This window comes from Oncorhynchus nerka, linkage group LG27 (genome assembly GCF_034236695.1).
Source record: "Oncorhynchus nerka isolate Pitt River linkage group LG27, Oner_Uvic_2.0, whole genome shotgun sequence".
In the NCBI taxonomy this organism is placed as follows: domain Eukaryota; kingdom Metazoa; phylum Chordata; class Actinopteri; order Salmoniformes; family Salmonidae; genus Oncorhynchus; species Oncorhynchus nerka.
The window spans coordinates 35,804,934-35,832,929 of NC_088422.1; the positions used below are offsets into that span (position 1 = coordinate 35,804,934).

Here is a 27,996-nt window from a genome sequence, read left to right on the forward strand (position 1 = left end):
TCAGCAAGTTCTTGGTATTTTTGTGTTAATTCTTCGCTGCTATGATTTATGTTCAGCTGTATTCTATCATGAATTACCTCTCCTTTCTTCTTTTAGCTATTGCATATTTCATCATCTCTCCCCCTCCTTTTATTATTTTCTCTGCATCGGATCACATTATTTTCTGTCTTTTATTATCTTGGCTCAGCACTTCTCTAAGCTGGCCCACTGGTTCTGGAAATACAGAGAGAATACATTATCACACACACACCTACAAATGTCCTGTAGTTAGTGTAGTAAGAGCTGATAACAGGACTACTGGTGGACTGCATCACTGCTCTGGATTTAAACACACATTGGTGCAGCATCACAGAACCCCAGTAGCCCTCTCCCCTGCAGGACATGCATTCCACTGTTAGGATGTAGCCACTGTGTTTTTTGGGGGGCTCCTTATGCCATGGTGATCATTCTGAGGATGTTTTTGGGGGGCTCCTTATGCCATGGTGATCATTCTGAGGATGTTTTTGGGGGGCTCCTTATGCCATGGTGATCATTCTGAGGATGTTTTTGGGGTGCTCCTTATGAAATGGTGATCATTCTGAGGATGTTTTTGGGGGGCTCCTTATGCCATGGTGATCATTCTGAGGATGTTTTTGGGGGGCTCCTTATGAAATGGTTATCATTCTGAGGATGTTTTTGGGGGGCTCCTTATGAAATGGTGATCATTCTGAGGATGTTTTTGGGGGGCTCCTTATGAAATGGTGATCATTCTGAGGATGTTTTTGGGGGGCTCCTTATGAAATGGTGATCATTCTGAGGATGTTTTTGGGGGGCTCCTTATGAAATGGTGATCATTCTGAGGATGTTTTTGGGGGGGCTCCTTATGAAATTGTGATTATTCTGAGGATGTTTTTGGGGGGCTCCTTATGAAATGGTGATCATTCTGAGGATGTTTTTGGGGGGCTCCTTATGAAATGGTGATCATTCTGAGGATGTTTTTGGGGGGCTCCTTATGCCATGGTGATCATTCTGAGGATGTTTTTGGGGGGCTCCTTATGCCATGGTGATCATTCTGAGGATGTTTTTGGGGGGCTCCTTATGCCATGGTGATCATTCTGAGGATGTTTTTTGCTGCAGGTTCTCCTGTTAATACAGTCATCCATCAGACATAAAGAGGTGACATTTTGCTATTACAACCCCAAGGAGAAACCTAATGATCATGAGGAAAGAATTCAAGGAGAAACGTAACGTTTCTGGTGATATATAGTCATAATTCAGGGAGATACAGCATCTCGATGTCAACAGAACTTCCTTCAGAAAGTATTCATAACCCTTGAAATATTCCACATTTTGTGTTACAGCCTTAATTCGAGATGGATTAAATATACAGTACCAGTTCACAATTTGACACGTACTTATTCCAGGGTTTTTCTTTATTTCTACTATTTTCTACATTGTAGAATAATAGGGAAGACATCAAAACTATGAAATAACACATGGAATCATGTAGTAACCAAAAATATAAAAACGGAAGAATATAAAATCAAAAATATATTTTGATTTGTGTACCATTTTGGTTACTAAATTATTCCATGTGTTATTTCATAGTTTTGATGTCTTCACTATTCTACAATGTAGAAAATAGTAATTTAAAAAAAGAAACCCTTGAGTGAGTAGGTGTTTTGACTGGTGTACTGTACAGTATATATTTTTCTCACCTGTCTATGCTCAATACCCCATCATGACACAGTGAAAACATGTTTTTTTTATTGAAAATTAAATCCAGAAATGACACATTTACATAAGTATTCACACCCCTGAGTCAATACTTGATTGAAGTACCTTTGGCAGCAATTACAGCTGTGAGTCTTTCTGGATAAGTCTCGAAGAGCTTTCCACACCTGGAATGTGCATCATTTGCCCATTTTATTATTTTCAAAATTCTTCAAGCTCTGTCAAATTGGTTGTTGAACATGCTCGACAACCATTTTCAGCTCTTGCCATAGATTTTCAAGGAGATTTAAGTCAAAACTGTAACTCGGAAACTCAGGAATATTCCCTTTCTTCTTGGTAAGAAACGCCTTCTGTTGAGGTTATTGTCCTACTGAAAGGTGAATTCATCTCCCAGTGTCTGGTGGAAAGCAGACAACCAAGTTGTCCACTAGGGGTTTGCCTGTGCTTAGCTCCATTCCTTAAATATTTTATCCTGAAATGATTACAAGCATAACCACAACATGATGCAGTCAACACTTAACACATAACATTTTATTCAGGACAAAAAGTGAATTGCTTTGCCACATTTTTTGCAGTAATACTTTAGTGCCTAATTGCAAACAGGATGCATGTTTTGGAATATTTTTATTCTATACAGGCTTCCTTTTCATTCTGTTAATTCAGTTAGTATTGTGGATTAACTACAATATTGTTGATCCGTCCTCAGTTTTCTTTCACAACCATTTCAACTCTGAAACTGTTTTAAATTCACTATTGGCCTCATGGTGAAATCTCTGGCTGGTTTCCTTCCTCTCCGGCAAACTGAGTTAAGGACACCTGTAACTTTGTTGTGACTGGGTGTATTGATACACCATCCAAAGTGTAATTAATAACATCATCATGCTCAAAGGGATATTCAATGTCTGCTTTTTTATTTTTACCCATCTACCAATAGGTGCCCCTCTTCGTGAGGCATTGGAAAACCTCCCTGGTCTTTGTGGTTGAATCTGTTTGAAATTCACTGCTTGACTGAGGGACCTTTTTTATAGATAATTTATGTGTGGGGTACAAAATCATATTAAACACTATTATTGCACACAGAGTGCGTCCATGCAATTTATTGTTACTTGTTAAGCACATCTTTACTCCTGAACTTATTTAGGCATGCCATAACAAAGGCCTTGGATACTCATTGACTCAAGACATGTTTTCATTTTTTATGAAATGTGTAAAAAAAAATATATAAACATAATTCATTATGGGGTATTGTGTATAGGCCAGTGCTTTTTTATATTTATCTTTATTTAACTGGGCAAGTCAGTTAAGAACAAATTCTTATTTTCAATGATGGCCTAGGAACAGTGGGTTAACTGCCTGTTCAGGGGCAGAACGACAGATTTGTACCTTGTCAGCTCGGGGATTTGAACTTGCAACCTTCCGGTTACTAGTCCAACGCTCTAACCACTAGGCTACCCTGCCGACAAATCATAATGGATTACCATTTTAAATTAAGGCCGTAACACAACATGTGGAAAGAGTCAAGAGGTGTGAATACTTTCTGAAGGCACTGTACATGAGCTCCAGTCCCTATGGAAAACATTGTTTCCATTGTAACTCCACAGAATATCACAACTACTGACTCCACTGTAGTTTCCACAATGATTGTGGACAACTGTCACATCAAGGACATCATAGACAGGACTCTAAAACTGACATTAAAGTCTAATGGAAGCCTTTGTTGTGAAATAAAGGTTGTGATGTCTGTTTATAGCACGTCTCATAATGTGTTCTCACTGCTCTGTCGTTAGCAGCACATGCATGGATGGAGCCTCAGATTAACTGGTGCATCTCCTCTGGCTTTGCAGGTCACTCCAGAATCGATCGATCTAGATGGTGTATGTTATCATATTATTTATGATAATTATGCTTTTGGACTGTTTTGATCCATGCTTACTGTTTCAGCAGGCTAGATTTGTGGAGCAGGTATAGAAGAGAGTTAAAATGAGGGTGCGATGAGGATGAGCGACCTAACCTAAGGATAATCGCGAGAGATGTGCAGGGGGCAGCTGTATTCTCTAACTCCAGGATGTTGTGGTGTAGAAAGCAGAGGGGGAGCCGCTCTGTTCAGGTAGCGCTGTTCTCCAGAACACCTGATTTATATATGAGCCCAGGCTATGTGACGTCAGAGCAGGGAGGGGAGGTGCACTCCTCAGCCGCAATGCAGTACAACACACACACACACACACACATAGTGAGATCCTCACACCTCATCTTCCTCACCTCCGCTGTGCTTCTTTTCATACCACTGCAGTTGGTGTTCCGTTCAGAACTGTTCCTTTCTTCATAGTGTGTATACTGGCATGTGCAGTTGAAGTCGGAGGCTTACATACACCTTAGCCAAATACATATAAACTCAGTTTTCACAATTCCTGACATTTAATCCTCATAAAAATTCCCTGTCGTAGGTCAGTTAGGATCACCACTTTATTTTAAGAATGTGAAATGTCAGAATAATGGAAAAGAATAATTTATTTAAGCTTTTATTTCTTTCATCACATTCCCAGTGGGTCAGAAGTTTACATACACTCAATTAGTATTTGGTAGCCTTCCACAAGCTTCCCACAATAAGTTGGGTGAATTTTAGCCCATTTCTCCTGACAGAGTTGGTGTAACTGAGTCAGGTTTGTAGGCCTCCTTGCTCGCACACACTTTTTCAGTTCTGCCCACTCATTTTCTATAGGGTTGAGGACATGGCTTTGTGATGGCCACTCCAATACTATGATTTTGTTGTCCTTAAGCCATTTTGCCACAACTTTGGAAGTATGCTTGGGGTTATTGTCCATTTGGAAGATCCATTTGCGACCAAGCTTTAACTTCCTGACTGATGTCTTGAGATGTTGCTTCAATATATCCACATAATTTTCTTGCCTCATGATGCCATCTATTTTGTGAAGTGCACCAGTACCTCCTGCAGCAAAGCACCCCCACAACATGATTCTGCCACTCCCGTGCTTCACGGTTGGGATGGTGTTCTTCAGCTTGCAAGCCTCCCCCTTTTTCCTCCAAACATAACGATGGTCAGTATGGCCAAACAGTTCTCTTTTTGTTTTCATCAGACGAGGGGACATTTCTCCAAAAAGCACGATCTTTGTCTCCATGTGCAGTTGCAAACCGGCCTTTCAGGTTACGTCGATATAGGACTTGTTTTACTGTGGATAAAGATACTTTTGTACCTGTTTCCTCCAGAATCTTCACAAGGTCCTTTGCTGTTGTTCTGGGATTGATTTGCACTTTTCGCACCAAAGTACGTTAATCTCTAGGAGACAGAACACGTCTCCTTCCTGAGCAGTATGATGGCTGCGTGGTCCCATGGTGTTTATACTTGCGTACCATTGTTTGTACAGATGATCGTGGTACCTTCAGGCGTTTGGACATTGCTCCCAAGGATGAACCAGACTTGAGGTCTGATTTATTTTGATGTTCCCATGATGTCAAGCAGAGGCACTGAGTTTGAAGGTTGGCCTTGAAATAGGTACACCTCCAATTGACTCAAATTATGTAAATTAGCCTATCAGAAGGTTCTAAAGCCATGACATAATTCTCTGGAATTTTCCAAGCTGTTTAAAGGCACAGTCAACTTAGTGTATGTAAACTTCTGACCCACTGGAATTGTGATAAGTGAAATAATCTGTTAACAATTGTTTATTTATTTATTGTTTATCCTAACAAACTTGCCAAACTAGTGTTTTAACAAGAAATTTGTGGAGTGGTTGAGTTTCAATGACCCCAACCTAAGTTCCGACTTCAATTGTACATGAGAGGAACTAGACGGAAGCGATATAATTTGTCGTCTAGTACCTCAGTACTATACCAGTAAATTATCTATTTTAACAAGCCATTTTTTTCTCAATGGACACGCACTGGTTGAATCAATGTTTCCACACCATTTCAATGAAATTACATTGAACCAATGTGGAATAGACGTTTAATTGACGTCTTTGCCCAGGTCAGGTCGAAACCATCACTGAGGCAAATCAGTATGTTTCACACCAGAGTATATTTTAGTATTAGAATGATATAATAATAACACACAGAAATTGTTCAGTTTGAACATTTTATTAGTTACATCAGTTTGTATTGCATATTCTCAGCAGTTTATACATGGCACAGTCATCCCTGACTTCAGAGTTCTCCTCCCTGACCTAGCATACTAACCACAGCACAGTGACTCAGCATAACCATCAGACAGGGAGCTGTTTAAGGTGCACAATGAGCGGGTTCATAGTCTCTTTGCTTTTTATAGTCAATATAATATACTAATTTATATCGTCATAAATATACACATACAGTACAATATATTCACCTGACACAATCTTTTATAGACATTTGTTGACATCTCTGCCCTTGAAGGCTTCAGAAGGTACATGGCCCTGTGCTGTGCTCCCAGCCAGAGCGATGTTGCTATTTTAATGCACTTGTTATTATTGTTGGGAAGTTAGACACATTCAGATAGAGTTTAGAGCATTCTGCATTCTTTACAGTCATACATTAGAAGAAGCATCATATCAGGGTTGAGTACCCAGGGATTAGTAACTAGAGAAACACTATTGCTTTGCTTGTTTACTGTTTGTCACCTACTCTGCTCTGGCCTCTTTTTACAAAGGCTTGTCAGATCTTCAGTAGCCTCCCTCCCTTCCCCCTGCCATCCCTCTCCGATAGTTCTTTGGCGTCTCTCTCTCTCTCGGCTCATACACAACACAACACGTTAGTGATTCACTTCATGGCTTTCTCTTTGACCTCAGTGCTGGAGGACTTTTCGTCCTTCTCTGCCTTCCCTTCCACCTTCGTATCCTTAACCTCTTTACTGTCGGACCCTTTAGAGGCCTCCTGCTTGTCCTCCTTCACCTCCTCTTTCTTGCTCTCTGTTTTCTCTGGTGATTCTTTGGGGGCAGGCTTCAACTCTGCCTGAGGTTTGTCATCTGTTTTGGATGGGGCCTGTTTCTCATCTTCCTTCTTAGCAGGGGTGGGGCTCTCCTCTGCAGGCTTGGCCAAGGCGGCGGCAGGAGGGGCAGGTGTTGGGGTCTCCTCTGGCTTGCTCTCCTTCTTGGGATCTGGTTTGTCTGTCTTCTCCTCAGCCTTCTCTTTAGGCTCGCTCCCACTCTTCGCTTTCTCCTTGGGTTCTGGCTCCTGTTTCTTCTCCTCTTTTACAGGCTGGGGTTGTTCCTTCTCTTTCTTCTCCTCCTTGGCTGGTTTGTCTTCTGCAGGGGGCTTGGCCTTCTCCTGGATGGGGGACTTGGGTTGCGGAGACTTGGGGAGGGGGGACATGGGAGGAGGGGACTTAGACTCTGGGGATTTGCTAGGGGGAGATTTAGATGGTGATTTCACAGCCAGGGATTTGAGCTGGGGAGATTTCTCCGTTGGAGATTTGGGGGCAGGAGACTTGGCGGGTGATTTGGGGAAGGGAGATTTGGCTGGGGGTGATTTGGATTCAGGGGATTTGACGGCGGGAGATTTGGGCTGGGGGGTTTTAGTGGGAGACTTAGATGGAGAAGCAGCCTCCTCAGGTGACTTAGACTTCTCTTTCTCCTCACCTGACTCCTCTTCCCCCTTATCCTCAGATCCTTCCTCTTCCTCCTTATCACCCTCTTCCTCCTCTCCTCCCTTATCCTCAGATCCTTCCCCTTCCTCCTTATCACCCTCTTCCTCCTCTCCTCCCTTATCCTCAGATCCTTCCCCTTCCTCCTTATCACCCTCTTCCTCTTCTCCTCCCTTATCCTCAGATCCTTCCCCCTCTCCTACCTCAGCTTTGGTCTCATCCTCATCCTTTACTTCCTCTTCATTCTCTTCGCCCTTCTCTTCCTCTCCTTCCTCTGTCACCTCAGTGACCTGTGTCTCATCCGTCTGTTCCTCCAGTATGACTGTGTCTGAGAGCTCCTCCCCCTTATGCTTAAGGTGAACGGAGGAGTAGGAGAACAGGCTTGGCCCAGATAGGAACCGAGTCTCCTCCCCTTCCAGCAACTTCCTGTTTAGGGGAAGAACATGGGAAGTACAGTCTGAGTTGGGTGTGTCAATACAGTCTCCTGTTAAAAAAGATATATATATTCCAAGAGCAAGGTTGTTCAGAGCCAGTCTGAACACCCTTAACCTCTCCTCCTTAACCCCTGACCCACCTGTAGGTAGCTATCTCTATATCCAGAGCCAGTCTGAACACCCTTAACCTCTCCTCCTTAACCCCTGACCCACCTGTAGGCAGCTATCTCTATATCCAGAGCCATCTTGACGTTCAGCAGCTCCTGATATTCTCTCAGCTGACTGGCCATCTCCCACTTAGTACTCTTCAGCTCACCGTCCAGCTGGTGGATGGTCTCCTACACACACACACACACACACACACACACGTTGGTGAGCAATGTGTGTCAGAATGAAGGAGAAAGAGAAAAGCCAGACAGATGGTCAGTCAGGCAGAGGAGTGTACCTGTAGGGAGTGGATATCCCCATGGTGTCTGTCCTCACTATCCATGCGTTGTCTCTCCAAAGACTCCTTGGTTCCTTTGAGGGTCTCCAGTTCGATGGTGCGGCTCTGCAGCTGCCGTCTATACTCGGCTATCTCCTCTTGGGCACCGCGGATTGCATCCGTATTAGAGTGAGCTGCATCCGCCAACCGTTCCATACGCACTTCAGAAGGTGGGGGGGGTGGATAGGGTCAGAGGCAGGGTGTTAGAGGTCATGGGGACAGGGGCTATAACCCCAAATTATAAAATAGTCTCCTGTCTTAGGACTGGCCAGGTGCCTGAATGCTTTTCTGTATTGAGCTTTAGTAAAGGTCTGTCATTGAGAACACACATCCTCTTCTCCAGGAAGGAGTGACCTTGACCGTGCCTGTCTGTCAGAGGTCTGACTCAGATACATGACACTGAACAACATATTGATGAAAATCTTGTCAAAATAATCTTCCAATGAGTCTTGAATGAGCCATCTGTGTTTTTAGGGACCTAATACTGCTGACTCATAGTTGCCTGCGGCAGGAATGCATGATAAACAGTAATAAGATTTTCCAAACAGGACTGCAGGTGGACAGATAGTAGAACACACGAGTTTACACCAGACCGAACACTTAGTCCTCTCCATAAAATAAACCAGTGGGCTATTTCATCACATTATTCACATCCAATACTTTTTCCAAATGCAATCATAGCCTTTCATTTGATAACTATGGCGTTTGATTCGAAAGTACCCTTGTCACTCAAGGTGTCATTATATTAATTGGTATGCACTCATAGGAGGATGCTTACGCAGGTTTAGCTGAATATATAGCCTAGAGAGTTTAAAGCAGTTCGCTTCCAATTGTGATCTTACGAGGCATCAATGTCCCAAATGGGATTGATAATAGCCTAGATGCACCACTATGTACCACTAGCCTATTTGATTGTAAAACCAAAGCGCTCCCAAATTCAGCACCATAGACAGCGAACAATGATGCGTCACCGCACGGCCACACATTATAGTCATATAAGACTATAAAACTGGCTTTCTCACGACCAAAAGCCAGGTGGGTATTAAGGTAGATTGATATAAAGTTGCACCTCTCACCTTTGAACCATCCCTCTGCCTGCATTGCGCTCTTGGTCGCGTGGCCATCCAGCTGAGCGCGGATCTCCCGCAGCGCGCTCGTCACGTCCGCCTTGATCGTGTCTCGAGCCTCGAACCTCACCTGTGTACCCTGGATCTGTGCGAGCATCTCGGCCACCTCATCCTCGTGGTTCTTCTTCAGGAACGCGGCTTCTTCCTGCAGCGCGAACAGCTTCTTGTCCAGCTCCAGCCGTGCAAGCCCAGACTCATCCACATACTTGTTCATGACGCGTGCTGCGGCCTCCAGTTCCTCCCGGCTGCGTGCCTCGTCCTCGAGCCTGGTCCGCACATGCTGGATGTCCTCTTCAAGGTGGTCATGCTCCAAGAGTGTGCGTGCCTTCTCCCCGGTCAACTGCTGGACCATAGCCCTCAGGTCCCCCAGCTCACGCTGATAGTGCTCTCCAACCGTAGCGCGCCCGGTCTGGCTCTGTCGCAGTGCAGCCGCTTCCTGCTCCAGATTCGAGTTAATCAGCTCGAGGTTCCGCACCTTGTCGATGTAACCGGCGAACCGGTCGTTGAGTGTCTGCAGAATCTCCTTCTCGTTCCTCCGAGTCATGTCGCCATTAAAGATTTCCAAGCTGTCTGCAGAGGCTGCCTGGCTGTAGGCCGGGCGGTGGCGCTGGGAGGTCGTCCATGGCTGGGAGTGGTAGCCGGAGGAGGAGAGGGAAGCGGCGGGCCGGGCAGAGTGTCCCTGTGGTGTCCTGCGATAGGATCCGTGGCCGTAGAGGTAGTCCAGTGGGTAGCTCATCTCTAAGCCGGATGCAGACTGCGGCAGGGTGAAGAGAGATGAGCTTTTATACCGCAGGAGGAGAAACAACTCAGCAGGAACAATCTCTCTCTTTAAAGAGACATCATCTTCGCCATCGTCATCACCCCTCCTTCCTTATCACACAGACTAACCACAGAAACGCCATGATACAGCGGATGATAGGCTTCTTGCATTTTTACCCAAATGTCCAATTGTATGATATGATTTACTCTTGATTTCTGAGTGCCCACAATGGGATTACGTGCCATGTTCGTTACAGTAGACCTAGGCCTATAGGCTTCAACTTTTTGAAACAAATGATGCCCACAATACCATGATCACCAAAAAAAAAGTACATAGCTAATACATGCTGGGTTTAAATTCTATGATTGGGTTTGGACTAGTTCTATGTGCAGCTCTTCATTCTATTTGTCAGTGCTGTGAATACATGACAGTGGAAGTGTGTGTGGTTCTGTCAGTGGGCCAGGTGTGTCCCCCAGGTGGGTTGGAGTGGATCTGCAGACTCACACTGCAGAGGTAATCCGACTGCACAGCAGCAGAAAGCGGTGCCTTCTCTTTGTCTCCCCTCCCCCCCTCTCTCTCTCGCTCTCCCTCTCGCTCACACACCTAGCTGGCCCACTGACAACTTTACACCTCATAACAGTGTGTGAGGTTTGACACGTCTGCATCATGATCCTCAGAAATGTATATAAGTGGATGGATCAGAATGACCTCTGTCAATAACCCAGGTTCTTTGAAAAATCAGACAGTGGAGAATTAAGTACGCACACACTTGCTATTTTAGTGCGGCCCTTGTAGGTGTGAGGATAATTCTGTCCCTACTACAGCACCTATTGATCAGACTCCTTCAGGCTTCACACACACACACGCACACGCACACGCACACGTACACACAAACACAAACACACACACACACACACACACACACACACACACACACACACACACACACACACACACACACACACACACACACAGCACCATGGCTGTAAATCTTAAAGGAACACCTTAAATATCTCTGTCATTGTAAAGTTCTGCAGCCCCATTTTACACAACTTTATACCGTCATGATCTTGGATACAAAGACTGAAATGTTTCTGCACGTCTCAACATTGCACAAACCCTTGTATTTTCTCTGTTTGTATATGGCAGGTGATCACCCTCAGAACGAGACCCATACGTTGTCATGGCCTTCTCCTCTGTGACATAAACACTCACAATGACATTTTTGTCATTTAGCAGATGCTCTTATCCAGAGCGACTCACAGAAGCCTAGTCGGCATGGTGATTCGAATCAGCAACTCTTTGGCCCAACGCTCTTAACCGCTAGGCTATCTGCCACATATTTCTCATCACATATTATAATCACATATTTATAATCATATTTATCAGACAGAGTATCACATTTAGACCAGAAATTAACACTCCACATGCTTCTAGTCCCAGTTACTCACTACATCCACTATATACAGTGCCTTCGGAAAGTATTCAGACTCCTTGACTTTTTCCTGATTTTGTTATGTTACAGCCTTATTCTAAAAAAAATAATAATCCTCAGCAATCTACACACAACACGCCATAATGACAAAACAAAAGCCGGTTTTTAGTAATGTATTAAATTAAAAACAGAAATACCTTATTTACATAAGTATTCAGACCCTTTGTTATGAGACTCGAAATTGAGCTCAAGTACATCCTCTGTCCATCGATCATCCTTGAGATGTTTCTACAACTTGATTGGTGTCCACCTGTGGTAAATTCAATTGATTGGCCAGATTTGGAAAGGCACACACCTGAGAATTGCCCGTAGAGCGCCGAGACAGGTTTGTGTTGAGGCATAGATCTGGAGAAGGGTACCAAAAAATGTCTGTAGCATTGAATATCCCCAAGAACAGTGGCCTGCATCATTATTAAATGGAAGAAATTTGGAACCACCAAGACTCTTTCCAGAGCTGGCCGCCCAACCAAACTGAGGAGTCGGGGGAGAAGGGCCTTGGTCGGGGAGGTGACCAAGAATCCGATGGTCCTTCTGACAGAGCGCCAGAGTTCCTCTGTGGAAATGGGAGAGCCTTCCAGATGGACAACCATCTCTGCAGCACACGACCAATCAGGCCTTTATGGTAGAGTGGCCAGACGGAAGCCACTCCTCAGTAAAAGGCACCTGACCGCCTGCTTGTAGTTTGCCAAAAGGCACCTAAAGACTCTCAGACCATGAGAAACAAGATTCTCTGGTCTGATGAAACCAAGATGGAACTCTTTGGCCTGAATGCGAAGCGTCACGTCTGGAGGAAACCTGGCACCATCCCTACGGTGAAGCAAAGTACAGAGAGATCCTTGATGAAAACCTGCTCCTGAGTGCTCAGGACCTCAGACCGAGGCAAAGGTTCACCTTCCAACAGGACAACAACCCTAAGCACACAGCCAAGACAACGCAGGAGTGGCTTTGGGACAAATCTCTGAATATCCTTGAGTGGCCCAGTCAGAGCCCGGACTTGAACCTGATCGAACATCTCCTGAGAGACCTGAAAATAGCTGTGCAGCAATGCTCCCCATCCAACCTGACAGAGCTTGAGAGGATCTGCAGAAAAGAATGGGAGAAACTCCCGAAATACAGGTGTGCCAAATATTTTTTTTAACTAGGCAAGTCAGTTAAGAACAAATTCTTATTAACAATGACAGCTTACTGGGGAACAGTGGGTTAACTGCCTTGTTCAGCGGCAGAACGACTGATTTTTACCTTGTCAGCTCAGGGATTCGAACCAGCAACCTTTCGGTTACTGGCCCAATGCTCTAACCACTAAGACTTGAGGCTGTAATCGCTGGTAAAGATGCTTCCACAAAGTACTGAGTAAAGGTTCTGAATACTTATGTAAATGAGCAAATATTCTAAAAACCTTTTTTTTCTTTGTCATTATAGGGTATTGTGCGTAGATTGATGAGGGGGAACTATTTAATACATTTTACAGTAAGGCTGTAACCTAACAAAATGTGGAAAAAGTCAAGGGGTCTGAATACTTTCCAAAAGCACTGTATGAGTTGACTGCGGGTGGAGCAGAGAGCACTGAGCCAGAATGGAGGGGGAGAGGGGTGGCCTGCATTCTCAGGAATGTCAATCAGTTTGAAGTTTGAGGAAGGCAAGTGAAGTGAAATGGGATGAAGTAAGAGGAAGAGAAAAAGAAGAGGGGAGGAGGAGGGAGATGAAGAGGAAGGGTAGAAGAGATTTGATGGACATGGAGGGAGGAGAGAGAGATGATGGAGGGAGGGTGAAGAGAGTGACCTTGGGAAGACAGAGCTCTACTGGCAGGCCTCATATAGATGAGTCAGCGTCTGTACATTTAACGTTTTGGATGATATTACATTGTGTTTGTGTGTGTGCAAGAGAGAGATCTCAACCATTTCCAAGTCCATTGACATACAGTATACTTGTCTTTGGTGACCTAAATACCAGAACTCGACAAGAACCTGACACCTTTAGCACACAGGAGGACAAGCACATACCTGGAGGGGACAGCATTCCCTCACAAATATTCCCCCCTAGACACAGCTACAACAAAACAACCAAGAAGAATGGGTCACAACTTTTGCAGCTCTGTCGCACACTGGGTCTGTACAGAGTCAATGGTAGGCTTCGAGTGGATTCCTACAGTAGGTTAACCTACAACTCATCTCTTGGCCATAGTACTATGGACAACTTTATCACCGACCTCATCCTAGAGTCTATCAGCAAGTTCACAGTCAGCCTACTAACACCCTTATCAGACCACAACAAAATCCAAATGTACTTGAACAGAGCAATACCCAGCCATGAGGTAGCGAAGCCGAACAAACTGCATGCTATTAAGAAATGCTATAGATGGAAGGAGGGTGGTGTAGAAACGTACCAAAAAACAATTGACCAACAACAAATCCAATCCCTCCTAGACAAAATGTCTCTCTTCAATAGTGAAGGTGTGAACTTAGCAGTAGGAAGCCTGAACAGTAAATTGAACCTATCAGCTAGCTTTTAAAAGAAAAACCATCTGGAAGAAAACATAAGAAAACTAACAGAAATGAGAAATAGTTTGATGAAGAATATCAAAATCTGAGAAAGAAATTGATAAACCTATCCAACCAAAAACACAGGTACCCAGAACCTATGCATTCACTATGGGGAAACACTAAAACAGTGAAGAAATACACAAAGAACAAATAAAGAACAGCATGTCATAAAACAGCTCGTTTGTGATTGAAGAAAACATTGAATAAAATCACTGATGTGGAAATTTGAACACATTAAACAAACAACAACACAAAGAGCCATCTATCCAAAATGGAGATGTACGGATAAACCACTTCAACAACACAAAGAGCCATCTATCCAAAATGGAGATGTATGGATAAACCACTTCAACAACACAAAGAGCCATCTACAAAGAGCCATCTATCCAAAATGGAGATGTATGGATAAACCACTTCAACAACACAAAGAGCCATCTATCCAAAATGGAGATGTATGGATAAACCACTTCAACAACACAAAGAGCCATCTATCCAAAATGGAGATGTATGGATAAACCACTTCAACAACACAAAGAGCCATCTATCCAAAATGGAGATGTATGGATAAACCACTTCAACAACACAAAGAGCCATCTATCCAAAATGGAGATGTATGGATAAACCACTTCAACAACACAAAGAGCCATCTATCCAAAATGGAGATGTATGGATAAACCACTTCAACAACACAAAGAGCCATCTATCCAAAATGGAGATGTATGGATAAACCACTTCAACAACACAAAGAGCCATCTATCCAAAATGGAGATGTATGGATAAACCACTTCAACAACACAAAGAGCCATCTATCCAAAATGGAGATGTACGGATAAACCACTTCAACAACACAAAGAGCCATCTATCCAAAATGGAGATGTACGGATAAACCACTTCAACAACACAAAGAGCCATCTATCCAAAATGGAGATGTACGGATAAACCACTTCAACAACACAAAGAGCCATCTATCCAAAATGGAGATGTACGGATAAACCACTTCAACAACACAAAGAGCCATCTATCCAAAATGGAGATGTATGGATAAACCACTTCAACAACACAAAGAGCCATCTATCCAAAATGGAGATGTATGGATAAACCACTTCAACAACACAAAGAGCCATCTATCCAAAATGGAGATGTACGGATAAACCACTTCAACAACATTTTAGGCCATATAACAAAGAACCAACAGCAAACACATATGCATGATCATTTGCAAAACTCAGAATCAGCTATTAAAGACTACCAGAACTTGCTGGATTCTCCAATTACATTGAATGAGCTACAGGACAAAATACAAACTCTCCAAACCAAAAAGGCCTGTGGTGTTGATGGTATACAAAACAAAATGATAAAATACACAGACCACAAATTAAAATGGCCGATACTTAAAACTCATCAATGTTATCCCCAGCTCTGGCATCTTCCCCAATATTTGGAACCAAAGTCTGATCACCCCAATCCATATAAATGGAGACAAATTTGACCTCTACAGTTACACTGGAACCTGCGTCAACAGTAACCTCAGGAAAATCCTCTGCAGTATCATCAAAAGCAGACTCTAACATTTCCTCAGTGAAAACAATGTCCTGAGCAAATGTCAAAATGGCTTCTTACCAAAATATCACACGGCAGACCACATGTACACCCTGCAAACCCTAATTTACAAAACAAAAAACTATTATAAAATCAATGTACACAAACAAGTGTGCAGTTAAAATTGGCAAAAAAGAGCCGTGGGACGAGACAGGGATGCAGCTTGAGTCCCACCCTTTTCAACATATATATATCAGTTCATTGGCGAGGGAATAAGAACAGTCGGCATCACCCTGCCTCACCATACTAGACTCTGAAGTAAAATGTTTACTGTTTGCAAATGATATTGTGCTTCTGTCCCCAACCAAGGAGGGCCTACAGCACCACCATATCTTCTGCACAGACTTAGGCCCGGACGGTGAATCGCATTAAGACAAAAATAATGGTGTTCCAAAAAAGTTCCCCATGCCAGGACAATAAATGCAAATTCTTTCTAGATACCGTTGCCATAGATTACACAAAGATTTATACCTACAGTTGAAGTAGGAAGTTTACATTCACCTTAGTCAAATATATTTAAATTCAGTTTTTCACAATTCCTGACATTTAATCCTAGTAAAAATTCCCTGTTTTAGGTCAATTTGGATCACCACTTTATTTTAAGAATGTGAAATGTCAGAATAATAGTAAAGATAATTATTTATTCAAGCTTTTATTTATTTTATCACATTCCCAGTGGGTCAGAAGTTTACATACACTCAATTAGTATTTACTAGCGTTGCCTTTAAATTGTTTAACTTGGGTTAAATGTTTTGGGTAGCCTTCCACAAGCTTCCCACAATAAGTTGGGTGAATTTTGGCCTATTCCTCCTGACAGAGCTGGTGTAACTGAGTCAGGTTTGTAGGCCTCCTTGCTCTCACACGCTTTTTTAGTTTTGCCCACAAATTTTCTATAGGATTGGGGTCAGGGCTTTGTGATGGCCACTCCAATACCTTGACTTTGTTGTCCTTAAACCATTTTGCCACAACTTTGGAAGTATGCTTGGGGTCATTGTCCATTTGGAAGACCCATTTGTGACCAAGCTTTAACTTCCTGACTGATGTCTTGTGATGTTGCTTCAATATATCCACATAATTGTCTTGCCTCATGATGCCATCTATTTTGTGAAGTGCACCAGTCCCTCCTGCAGCAAAGCACCCCCACAACATGATGCTGCCACCAACATGATGCTGATCCACGGTTGGGATGGTGTTCTTCAGCTTGCAAGCCTCTCCCTTTTTCCTCCAAACATAACGATGGTCATTATGGCTAAACAGTTCTATTTTTGTTTCATCAGACCAGAGGACATTTCTCCAAAAAGTACAATCTTTGTCCCCATGTGCAGTTGCAAACAGTAGTCTGGCTTTTTTTATGGTGGTTTTGGAGCAGTGGCTTCTTCCTTGCTGTGTGGCCTTTCAGGTTATGTCGATATAGGACTCGTTTTACTATGGATATAGATCATTTTGTACCTGTTTCCTCCAGCATCTTCACAAGGTCCTTTGCTGTTGTTCTGTGATTGATTGGCACTTTTCACACCAAACTACGTTCATCTCTAGGAGACAGAACGTGTCTCCTAGAGCGGTATGATGGCTGCATGGTCCCATGGTGTTTATACTTGCGTACTATTGTTTGTACAGATGAACGTGGTACCTTCAGGCGTTTGGAAATTGCTCCCAAGGATGAACCAGACTTGTGGAGGTCTACAATTATTTATTTTTAGGTCTTGGCTGATTTCTTTTGATGTTCCCATGATGTCAAGCACAGAGGCACTGAGTTTGAAGGTAGGCCTACATCCACGGGTACACCTCCAATTGAATCAAATGATGTCAATTAGCCTATCAGAAGCTTCTAAAGCCATTACATAATTTTCTGGGATTTTCCAAGCTGTTTAAAGGCACAGTCAACTTAGTGTATGTAATCTCCTGACTTTCTGGATTTGTGATACAGTGAAATAATCTGTCTGTAAACAATTGTTGGAAAAATGACTTGTCATGCACAAAGTAGATGTCCTAACGGACTTGCCAAAACTATAGTTTTTTAACAAGAAATGGGTAGAGTGGTTGAAAAACGAGTTTTAATGACTCCAACCTAAGTGTATGTAAACTTCCAACTTCAACTGTACTTCTGCCTAAAAATCAAAACCACAGGTAACTTCCACAAGGCTGTAAATGGTCTAAGAGACAAAGCTAGAAGGGCTTTCAATGCCATCCAAACTAACAGAAAACTCTACATCCCAATTAGGATCTGTCTAAAAATACTTCAATCAGGTATAGAATTGGGACTATACTCGCTAATGATCAAAATCCAGAAAACCAATTCTGCAGCCACCTAAAGGGAAGTGATGCCCACACATTCCACCACAAAGCCCTCACTTACAGAGAGAGGAACCTAGCCAGCTGGTTCCTGGGCTCTGTTCACAAACAGAACTCACAGAGCCTCAGGACAGCAACACAAGTTGACCCAACCAAACTATGAGAAAACTGTTTAACTGTTTAACACACTGGAAAGAATAAACAAAAAAAAGAGCAAACTGGAATACGATCTAGCCCTAAATAGAGAATACGATCTAGCCCTAAATAGAGAATACGATCTAGCCCTAAATAGAGAATACGATCTAGCCCTAAACAGAGAATACGATCTAGCCCTAAATAGAGAATACGATCTAGCCCTAAACAGAGAATAAGATCTAGCCCTAAACAGAGAATACGATCTAGCCCTAAATAGAGAATACGATCTAGCCCTAAACAGAGAATACGATCTAGCCCTAAACAGAGAATACGATCTAGCCCTAAACAGAGAATACGATCTAGCCCTAAACAGAGAATACACAGTAGCAGAATACCTGACCAATGTGACAGACGTCACTGACCACATGAAATGGTCCATTTACACAGACAGTGTGGTGAAACCAAATCCAATTTTATTTGTCACATGCGCCGAATACAACAGGTAGACCTTACAGTGAAATGGGGCAGCAGGGTAGTCGCCCTGGGGAATTGGGATATATATATTTTTTTTAGACCAGAGGAAAGAGTGCCTCCTTCTGGCCCTCCAACACCACTTCCAGCAGCATCTGGACTCCCATCCAGGAACTGACCAGGACCAACCCTGCTTAGCTTCAGAAGCAAGCCAGCAGTGGTATGCAGGGTGGTATGCTGCTGGCACTAAAAGGGGGTACCGGGGGGTACCGGTACAGAGTCAATGTGCAGGGGCACCGGTTAGTCGAGGTAATATGTACATGTAGGTAGAGTTATTAAAGTGACTATGCATAGACAATAAACACAGAGTAGCAGCAGCATAAAAGGGGAGGGGCAATGCAAATAGCCTGGGGTAGCCATTTGATTAGATGTTCAGGAGTCTTATGGCTTGGGGGTAGAAGCTGTTTAGAAACCTCTTGGACATAGACTTGGCGCTCCGGTCCCTCTTGTCGTGCGGTAGCTGAGAGAACAGTCTGTGACTAGGGTCGCTGGAGTCTTTGACTATTTCTAGGGCCTTCCTCTGACACCGCCTGGTATAGAGGTCCTGGATGGCAGGAAGCTTTCCCCCAGTGATGTACTGGGCCGTACGCACTACCCTTTGTGCCTTACCATCGGAGGCCGAGCAGTTACCATACCAGGCAGTGATGCTCTCGATGGTACAGCTGTAGAACCTTATGAGGATCTGAGAACCCATGCCAAATCTTTTCAGTCTCCTGAGGGGGAATAGGCTTTGTCGTGCCCTCTTCACGACTGTCTTGATGTGCTTGGACCATGTTAGTTTGCTGGTGATGTGGACAACAAGGAACTTGAAACTCTCAAGAAGCAACATTAAAACAACCCAGGTTACAGCAACCTCATAATGGGTATAGGGAAAATTTGAGTATCTTGTAGTAGCCTAAACCTATTGATGTTACATTGAACTGGGTGAATGTAATAAAGCACCCGATGTCCCAGGAACGCCAAGAATATCATCAAGGGCCTCAGCCACCCTACACATGCCTGTTCCCAAGAAGACAGTGCAGGTGTGTCAAAACTGAGACCGAGAGACTGAAAAACAGCTTCTATTTCGAGGCCTATTTCCACCCAGTACCCTGCCCTGAACCTTAGTTACTGTTCTAGCCGGCTACCACACGGTACTCTACCGTGCACCTTAGAGACTGCTGCCCTATGTACATAGTCATTGAACACTGGTCACTTTAATAATGTTTACATACTATTTTTTATACTTCATATGTATATACTATATTCTAGTCAAGGCTGATCCTATATAGCATCACAGTGCTACAGTCACTACAGACCCTGGTTCAATTCCAGGCTGTATCACAACCGGCCGTGATTGGGAGTCTTATAGGGCGGCGCACAATTGGCTCAGCGTTGTCCAGGTTAGACCGTCATTGTAAATAATAATTTGTTCTTAACTGACTTGCCTAATTAAATAAAGGTTAAATAAAAATCTAATTAAAAAAGATCTACTGCTGTACACATATTTTCTATTCATACTGTATACTGTCCATAGTCTATATACACCATTATACACACATATATATTTACAGTATATTCCGGACTCTGACATTGCTCGTTCTGATATTTGCACCTGCGATAACATCGGAAAAATATGTGTAAAGTTGATTTAATTGTAATTTTATTTGAGCTGCACTTCCTTACCTCCTGCCAAAGGTATGGCCATATTTGAGACACATACTTCCCACAGATCCACAAAGAATTTGAAAACAAGTCAAACATTGATATACTCCCATATATGTTAGGCTAAATACTGCAATGTGCAATCCCAGCAGCAAGATTTGTGACCTGTTGCCATGGAAACAGTGCAACCAGTGGAGCACATACATCATTGAAATACAACCAATATTATCTGTTTACTTATCGTCCCCTACTGTTCACACTACAACTATTTGCACATGGTTAAATCACTGTACATAGCTGATAACGTTTGAGTGCAATGTTTACTGTACATTTGTACTTTTCTGTTGACGTTGTTTTAGTTTATTCTCACTTTAGTTTTTTCCCCACTTGCTTTGGTAATGTAACATGTTTCACATGCCATTAAAGCCCCTTTGAATGGAATCGAGAGTGTTGCCTGCTTTATCCAGTAGGCGGCGGTAGAGCAACATGGACATACGCCGGACAGAACATTCTTCGCTGACAAATAGCTTCCTGTCTTTGACTCCAGAGAGGGAAAGTTCGAAACAACAACAAAGAGACACGACGGGTTGTATTTTGAAATATTTGTAAAGGATTGTGTGACAACGATGTCTCGCGTATCTGCTCCATGTTTGCTGGACAGATGGACTGAAGAAAATAACGCTATCGTAGACAAGTGGAAGGTGAGCTAGCTAGCTAGCTAGCCAACAAAAGAAGGGTCATGTCTAGATGGATCCAACATTTGTCAAAAGTATACTCATATATATTTTAGCTAACCCTAACCCTTTTCCTAATTCTCAACCTGTCACGTAAATTCTCCTAAACTTGCTACAAATGATGGATCCCTTCTTGACCACAAAGTGTTGCCCTCTATCAATTGAATTTGGCAGTTAATTAACGTTATACTGAACAAAAATATGAACGCAACATGTAAAGTGTTGGTTTCATGAGCTGAAACAAAAAGATGATGTCTCAAAAATGTTGTGCACAAAGGTGCTAACATCCCTGTTAGTGAGCATTTCCCCTTTGCCAAGATAATCCATCCACCTGACAGGTGTGGCATATCAAGAAGCTGATTAAACAGCATGATCATTACACAGGTGCACCTTGTGTTGGGGAAAAATAAAAGGCCGCTCTAAAATGTACAGTTTGGTCACAACACGATGCCATAGATGTTTTAATGGAGTGTGCAATTGGCATGCTGATTGCAGGAAGGTCCACCAGCACTGTTGCCAGATAATTTCTCTACCTCCAACGTAATTTTAGAGAATTTGGCAGTATGTCCAACTAGCCTCACAACCACAGACCACGTGTAACCACGCCAGCCCAGGACTTCCACATCCGACTTCTTCACCAGCAGAGTTGTCTGAGACCAGCCACCTGAACAGCTGATGACACTGGGTTTGCACAACCAAAGAATTTCAGCACAAACTGTCAGAAACTCTCTCAGGGAAGCTCATCTGCATGCTCGTCGTCCTCACCAGGGTCTTTGCTGATATCAACGTTGTGAACAGATTGCCCCATGGTGGCGGTGAGGATCGGGTTATGGTATGGGCAGGCAGGCATAAGCTATGGACAACAAACACAATTAGATTTTATCGATTGCATTTGGGTGCACAGAGATAACCTGAGGCCCATTTTCATGCCATTCATCCGCTGCCTTCACCTCTTGTTTTAGCATGATAATGGACAGCTCCGTGTCACTAGGATCTATACACAATTCCTGGAAGCTGAAAATGTCCCAGTTCTTCCATGGCCTGAATACTCACCAGATATCACCCATTGAGCCTGTTTGGGATGCTCTGGATCTACGTTTACGACCGCGTGTTCCAATTCCTGCCAATATCCAGCAATTTAGCACAGCCATTGAAGAGGTGTGGGACAACATTCCACAGGCCACAATCAACATGGGGCGGCAGGGTAGCCTAGCGGTTAGAGCGTTGGACTTCAAACCCCCGAGCTGACAAGGTACAAATCTGTCGTTCTGCCCCTGAACAAGGCAGTTAACCTACCGTTCCTAGGTCGTCATTGAAAATAAGAATTTGTTCTTAACTGACTTGCCTAGTTAAATAAAGGTAAAATAAAAAAACAGCCTGATCAACTCTATGCGAAGGATATGCCGCACCAGATACTGACTGGTTTTCAGATCCACGCCACAATCTTTTTTTTAAAGGTATCTGTGACCAACAGATGCATATCTGTATTCCCAGTCATGTGAAATTCATAGATTAGGGCCTAATGAATTTACTTCAATTGACTGATTTCCTTATGTTGCATGTCGCGTTTTATATTTTTGTTCAGTGTAACTGCTTCCATAGCCTCTTTAAAGTGAACTCTGGGGTAAAAAACTGTTCTTTGTATTCACATTGTCCTTGCCTTTGAATGAAAACTCAACTCTTTTGCCAGTTTACCGGATGACGCTGTGCCAATTGAGCACCGCTCTATGGGACTCCCAATCACAGCCGGTTGTGATACAGCCTGGAATCGAACCAGAGTCTGTAGTGACTCCTCTACCACTGAGATGCATTGCCTTAGACCTCTGCGCCACTCGGGAGCCCATTTAATAGAAATGACAGTAACTGGGAATTAACGGTAAATGTACTACTGGTGAGCCATTCCCGCAGCCTCCACAATGGATTAGTCCACTCCGAGAAGCGTGAATCAGACAGGTTTCTCGTGTGCCATAAAAATGTTTATATATTTATTTGGGACTGTTAGGCTGTTGGTCGACCAAGTTTTTATTTTTTGTCTATCTACCAAATAATCGCTGACCTCCAACTTTATTTTTCATTAACGGCACCTACTGTACTAGAGTGCCCCGCCTCCCGAATATTCTAATTTAAAAAATGACCAATAGAAGTATAAAGATGCAGGAACGTCGCAAATGCACCTGTCTCATTTATTAGGCTACAGATGAAATAAGTTATGGCAATTTCACAGGGTGATGAGCTTGGTGCTCCTTTCCAATAAATATTGAGTGTATTATTCTGGTGACATGATCGCTATTTTGTAAAAAATAATCTAATGTAGTGGGCAATACCAGCTTTGTATCTGCAAGCTGTTGGCTAGAGCGCACTTGCCAATACCAGAGGGGGCACACGTTATATAACGCAAACAGTAGAGTTGAACATTTGTGGAAAATCATTTAGCTTGTATTTTATATTCGATACATTGGAATTGAACCGGAAGGGTAGTTTGTGTATTACGGCATCACGCACAGCCTTTTCTCCGCAACAAGTCAATTTGATGGAAACCCATCTCTGATAGGAAAATGCGCATATTGTTTTTATGCACATTTTGTCTATGTTCACATGAAAATCTGTCGCCAAATGGATGGTGGCACCAATGTGAGGGGATTTGGCAGGGGAAACTATGTTGCAGTAGCCTATTGTGTGGTGTGGGAATAATAACATGCAAACCTGAAAAAGGAAACCGGACCGTGGAATTTAAGTGTACCAAACTCAGACCACTTCTGGAGATGGTCTCAGTTCGGTTCGCTACAGGGCTCTTTTCTAAGGGTCTGAGTTCCTTTGTTGCATTAACACTGCACAGAAAATTAAGCGAACAGCACTGTTCGGTTGTGTGACAACACCCTAACAAACGTGTCTTTTCAGCAACATCGTGACAGAGGAGACGCAGTAACTCGGGAACAGGGTCTGACACTACTGAAGTGGTGCTACGTGGAGAGTCACAAACTATTACAGAAAATACAAGGTACAATATCTAAGATGGCATTTAATTTAAGCTAGCACCCCCCAAAAAGTATTCTACAGATAAGTCTCCCCTCACCCCCCCTCTCCTCTCTCCATCCACCCCACCTTCGATCACCTCCTCTCCATCCCTTTCCGCCCCCTCACCTCCCTTCCCCTCCAGGTGTACTTGCGGTGCCGGCCCATGTCCAGTTGGAGTTGACAGTGGTGTATAACTGCTGTCTGTTCTCCTTCAGTCAGACACAACTCACTGAGGCAGAGCATCTCCTCACACACAGCCTGGAGAGAGGTATGAAACACGCGCACACTCACACAGGTAGGAAACACACACATCTATCTTTGCCCTCTTCCCCATCTCTCTCACCTCACCCCCTATACTTTGTGCAGCTCTCAGTGCTGTAGGTTGTGATCGTCCACCTCCCAACCCCTCAGTGTTCTGGTGTATGGTTCTAAAGTCCCTGGGTTCCACACCTTCCCTGCGCTCCTGTGCTCTGCATCTGCTCTGTCTGAGCTGGGCTCTCTGGCTGTCTACCTGCAGACTGGGGCACATACAGGAGCTGCAGGTAGTGTGTGTGTGTGTGACCAACCTGTTATTGGATTTCTCTGTGTGTAAAACACTAGGATTGGCGTATTAGGTCATGATGAAGTAATCAGAAATTAGGTCTTGAAACAATAGTTCTTTACTGTTACACACTCACATCACAAATATTCATGTTTTTCTGGTTCCTTCTGTCTGCAGGAAGAGCTGCAATCGCTCTCTGAGGGACTGGGGGCAGTAGAGGTGGCTGTGGAGAGGAGTGCAGTCAGGCCAGCGGTGCTAGTGCACCCCAGGGATCTAAAAGACCTCCTTCTCATCTGCACTGTCATCGCTCAAGGTCTGAACCATTCAGAGCTCCCCATGCTGGTTAGATTAACCCTTACCCGTCCAAGGTCAGAGAGGTTTAACCCTTACCTGTCCTTACCTTTGCAGGTGCTGAGCTGCTGTGTGAGGGGCGGTGTTCAGAGGCCCTGATTGTTCTTCAGAGAGACGCCTCCCCATTGGCCCCCAGAGAACTGCTGGCCCAGATACACACTCTCACAGGCCTCTGCCTCAGCCGCACGGTAAAAACACACACCTCACAAGCCCTTCAGACGCATGGTGAGAGAGAGAGTGATGACAACTGAGATGTGTTTATGTGCAGGGTCGTCCACACAGTGCTATGCAGTGTTATAGGAAGGCGTTGGAGACGGACGTGAGGTGTGTGTGTGCGCTGCACCAGAGCATCCTGGTCTACAGGCAGTTGGGAAACACACAAGCAGAGATCCAGGCTCTACGTCTGCTACACTCAGTGAGTGACACACACAGATTAAAGTCATCTGTCTGAGGCAGTAGTTGACTGAGATGTGATGGGTCTTGTGTCTGTGCCAGGTTCTGATGATGCCACCTGCCACCCAGCCTGCTGTGGCCCCACCTATCATCTGTCCCGCCTCTCTGCTCCCTGGCCAATCCCTATCCAGCCTGCTTTCTGTCCCCTCCCCCCTCAGCGTACTACACAGTCTGGCTCAGAAGTGTGTGCTCCATGGAAGGCAAGTTCCCAGATAGCCAACATTGTCGACATACCTCCTAGGAACGTCTTCAGATCTGAGAGGGTTGAATTTGTACGACTGTTGTTTATCTTGTAGTGTGCTATCCTATGGTTGTGTGTTTTGTGTTGTAGTGTGTCAGAGGGTGTAGAGCACTACCTGGACCTCCTAGCTGCTCTTCAGTCAGATCACCAGCTGTCTCAGGGGTTCTCTGAGGCCCCTTCGCTCCCCAGGTTACCTGAGCTCTACCTGGAGGCTGGCTCCTCCCTGCTGATGGCCCAGCGGCCTACAGACTGCCTGGCACTTTGTGATGAAGTCATCAGTACGACTCTGGAGCTGCTCCCAGAGAGGCTGTTGCTGGAGGAGCCCATGGAGGCATCTGTGCCTGGGTCTCCAGACAAGCTGGGGTTAGGCCAGGACCGGCTGGGTGTGGTGCTGTGGTCTGGGGCTGCCTACCTTCTCCAGGCCCACTGTTACTCCCACCTCAAGGACTGGAAGCAGGCTGTCACCCACTACACCAGGTGAGCCTCATATCGCATCACACTTCACCCACTGCACCAGGTGAGTCTCATATTGCTGTGCCATCAGAGACTCTGGGTTGGCGCCCAGGCTCTGTCGTAACCGGCCGTGACCGGGAGGTCCGTGGGGCGACGCACAATTGGCCTAGCTTCGTCCGGTTTAGGGAGGGCTTGGCCGGTAGGGATGTCCTTGTCTCATCGTGCACCAGCGACTCCTGTGGCGGGCCGGGCTAACCAAGGTTGCCAGGTGCACGGTGTTTCCTCCGACACATTGGTGCGGCTGGCTTCCGGGTTGGATGCGCGCTGTGTTAAGAAGCAGTGCGGTTTGGTTGGGTTGCGTATCGGAGGACGCATGACTTTCAACCTTCGTCTCTCCCGAGCCCGTACGGGAGTTGTAGCGATGAGACAAGATAGTAGCTACTAAAACAATTGGATACCATGAAATTGGGAGAAAAATGGTCAAATTAATAAAAAAAAAGTCTCATCGCATCACACTGCACCAGGTGAAGCTCACATCGCAGTTACCATTAGACTGGTCGGGTTACCGACTCCACCAGGTGAGCATCAGTCCTTACACCTGAGTGCTGAAACTGTCTTCTAGTTCTGAAGGAGTGTGTGTTGTGTTTCAGGTGCATCAACCTGCTGATGAAGGTGTCTGTTAAAGAGAAAGGTGAGTAATTCAGACTGGCCACTTGGACATAGGTCAATTGATGTTGTATGTTTGTTGATTTGTCTTGACGTGTGTTGGTGTTGTGTTGCAGGCTGTGTGAAGCTGGAGCTAGGTGTTAGGACCCTGCAGAGGCTGAAAGGGCTGGCTCTGGCAGGGAGAGGAATCAGCTTCACACACAGAGACCAGAAGAGGGAATCCCTGAGAGACCTACAGCTCAGCCTGCAGGCTGCACCAGGCAACTACAGGGTTAAATTGTCTTTATGTAGACTAGTATCTAGTAAGTAATACATGATTGTAATCCAGCCCCTGGGTGTGCATACAGGGTGTGCGAGCGCTGGGCTGTGGCTGACTGAGGTGCTGTGGAGGCTGGGGAGGAGACAGGAGGCTGCAGCCTTTTGGGAGAAGACCCAGAGCTCCAGCACAGCTCCATCATTAGAGTAAGATGACATCAGTGGTACAAATGATCACCTGGATTTACTCGCAATACAAATGGAAAAACATGTAGAAAAACATTGTTTTGAGTATAAAATTGAGAGTTATAGGTGTCATTTGAGACACATCCTAACCATCTGTTTGTCTGCGTTCTCTCCTTCCAGAGGTGTTCCCCTGTACCTGCTGGACCCCCAGACTGACCCCTCCCTGGACCTCACTGACCTCCAACGCAGAGTGGAGGAGTTCATCAACGCTCAGCACAGCTAGGGTGTGTCTCCAGAAACACTGGCGTGTCCACATAAGCTCTGGGATGTCTTCATAAGGCTTAGTAAGCCCTGTACCTGGGACAAGCTGGTTTTACCCACCCGACATAGTGTGAGGTTCATATCCTGGCTGAAATGGAGTTCCAATTAAGTGGAGTTGGAACTCTGTTAACCTCTGAAGCCCAGCCAAGATTTTGGAGGATGGCCACTCGAGACTAGAACTCTGTAGACCAACTGTGCCACTGTGAGCCGTAGCCACACTACCTGGCGAGGCAGTTGCCTGTCCTGTTCCGCATACAGAAGGAATAGGACAGGCAACTCTTTGGGAATGCCACAGTGCTCTGTCTGAGTGAGTTATGTAAAAATGTGTCAATAGTACATTATAGTGATATGACAAATATGATACGGTGTTGCCTTATTTCTGTAAATATGTAATATTTTTGTTTGAAATTATTTTTTATTTACTCAGCACCATAAAGCGTGTGGTTTATCT

At 44.4% G+C, this 27,996-nt stretch overlaps 2 protein-coding genes across 2 annotated transcripts; one reads left to right on the forward strand and one right to left on the reverse strand.

Annotated features, from left to right (window-relative positions):
• Window positions 1–5,795: 5,795 nt before the first annotated feature.
• Window positions 5,796–10,101, reverse strand: LOC115111683 (neurofilament medium polypeptide-like). The gene is made up of 4 exons (XM_029638018.2): window positions 9,283–10,101; window positions 8,168–8,367; window positions 7,936–8,060; window positions 5,796–7,714 (listed from the first exon to the last, which is right to left on the reverse strand). The coding sequence occupies exons 1-4, from the start codon at window positions 10,067–10,069 to the stop codon at window positions 6,466–6,468; spliced, it is 2,361 nt and encodes a 786-aa protein (XP_029493878.2). The 5' UTR covers window positions 10,070–10,101; the 3' UTR covers window positions 5,796–6,465.
• Window positions 10,102–20,812: 10,711 nt separating this feature from the next.
• fancg (FA complementation group G) lies at window positions 20,813–27,995 on the forward strand. Its single transcript, XM_029638019.2, has 13 exons — window positions 20,813–21,030; window positions 23,962–24,061; window positions 24,221–24,346; window positions 24,445–24,620; window positions 24,797–24,932; window positions 25,028–25,158; window positions 25,239–25,385; window positions 25,466–25,623; window positions 25,755–26,141; window positions 26,768–26,808; window positions 26,900–27,043; window positions 27,131–27,245; window positions 27,405–27,995. Exons 1-13 carry the CDS (start codon window positions 20,956–20,958, stop codon window positions 27,505–27,507), a joined length of 1,839 nt encoding a protein of 612 aa, XP_029493879.1. The 5' UTR covers window positions 20,813–20,955; the 3' UTR covers window positions 27,508–27,995.
• The last annotated feature ends 1 nt before the right edge of the window (window position 27,996 follows it).

Excerpts from the sequence above, each read along its gene's own strand:
- LOC115111683 (XM_029638018.2), bottom strand. The coding sequence starts at position 10,069 with ATGAGCTACCCACTGGACTACCTCTACGGCCACGGATCCTATCGCAGG. Across the intron at positions 8,368-9,282 it reads GGCAGAGGGATGGTTCAAAG|TGCGTATGGAACGGTTGGCG; the intron begins GTGAGAGGTGCA and ends CACCTTCTGAAG. Across the intron at positions 8,061-8,167 it reads GGGATATCCACTCCCTACAG|GAGACCATCCACCAGCTGGA; the intron begins GTACACTCCTCT and ends GTGTGTGTGTAG.
- fancg (XM_029638019.2), top strand. The coding sequence starts at position 20,956 with ATGTCTCGCGTATCTGCTCCATGTTTGCTGGACAGATGGACTGAAGAA. Across the intron at positions 25,159-25,238 it reads GCCTCTGCCTCAGCCGCACG|GGTCGTCCACACAGTGCTAT; the intron begins GTAAAAACACAC and ends GTTTATGTGCAG. Across the intron at positions 25,624-25,754 it reads AAGTGTGTGCTCCATGGAAG|TGTGTCAGAGGGTGTAGAGC; the intron begins GCAAGTTCCCAG and ends TTTGTGTTGTAG.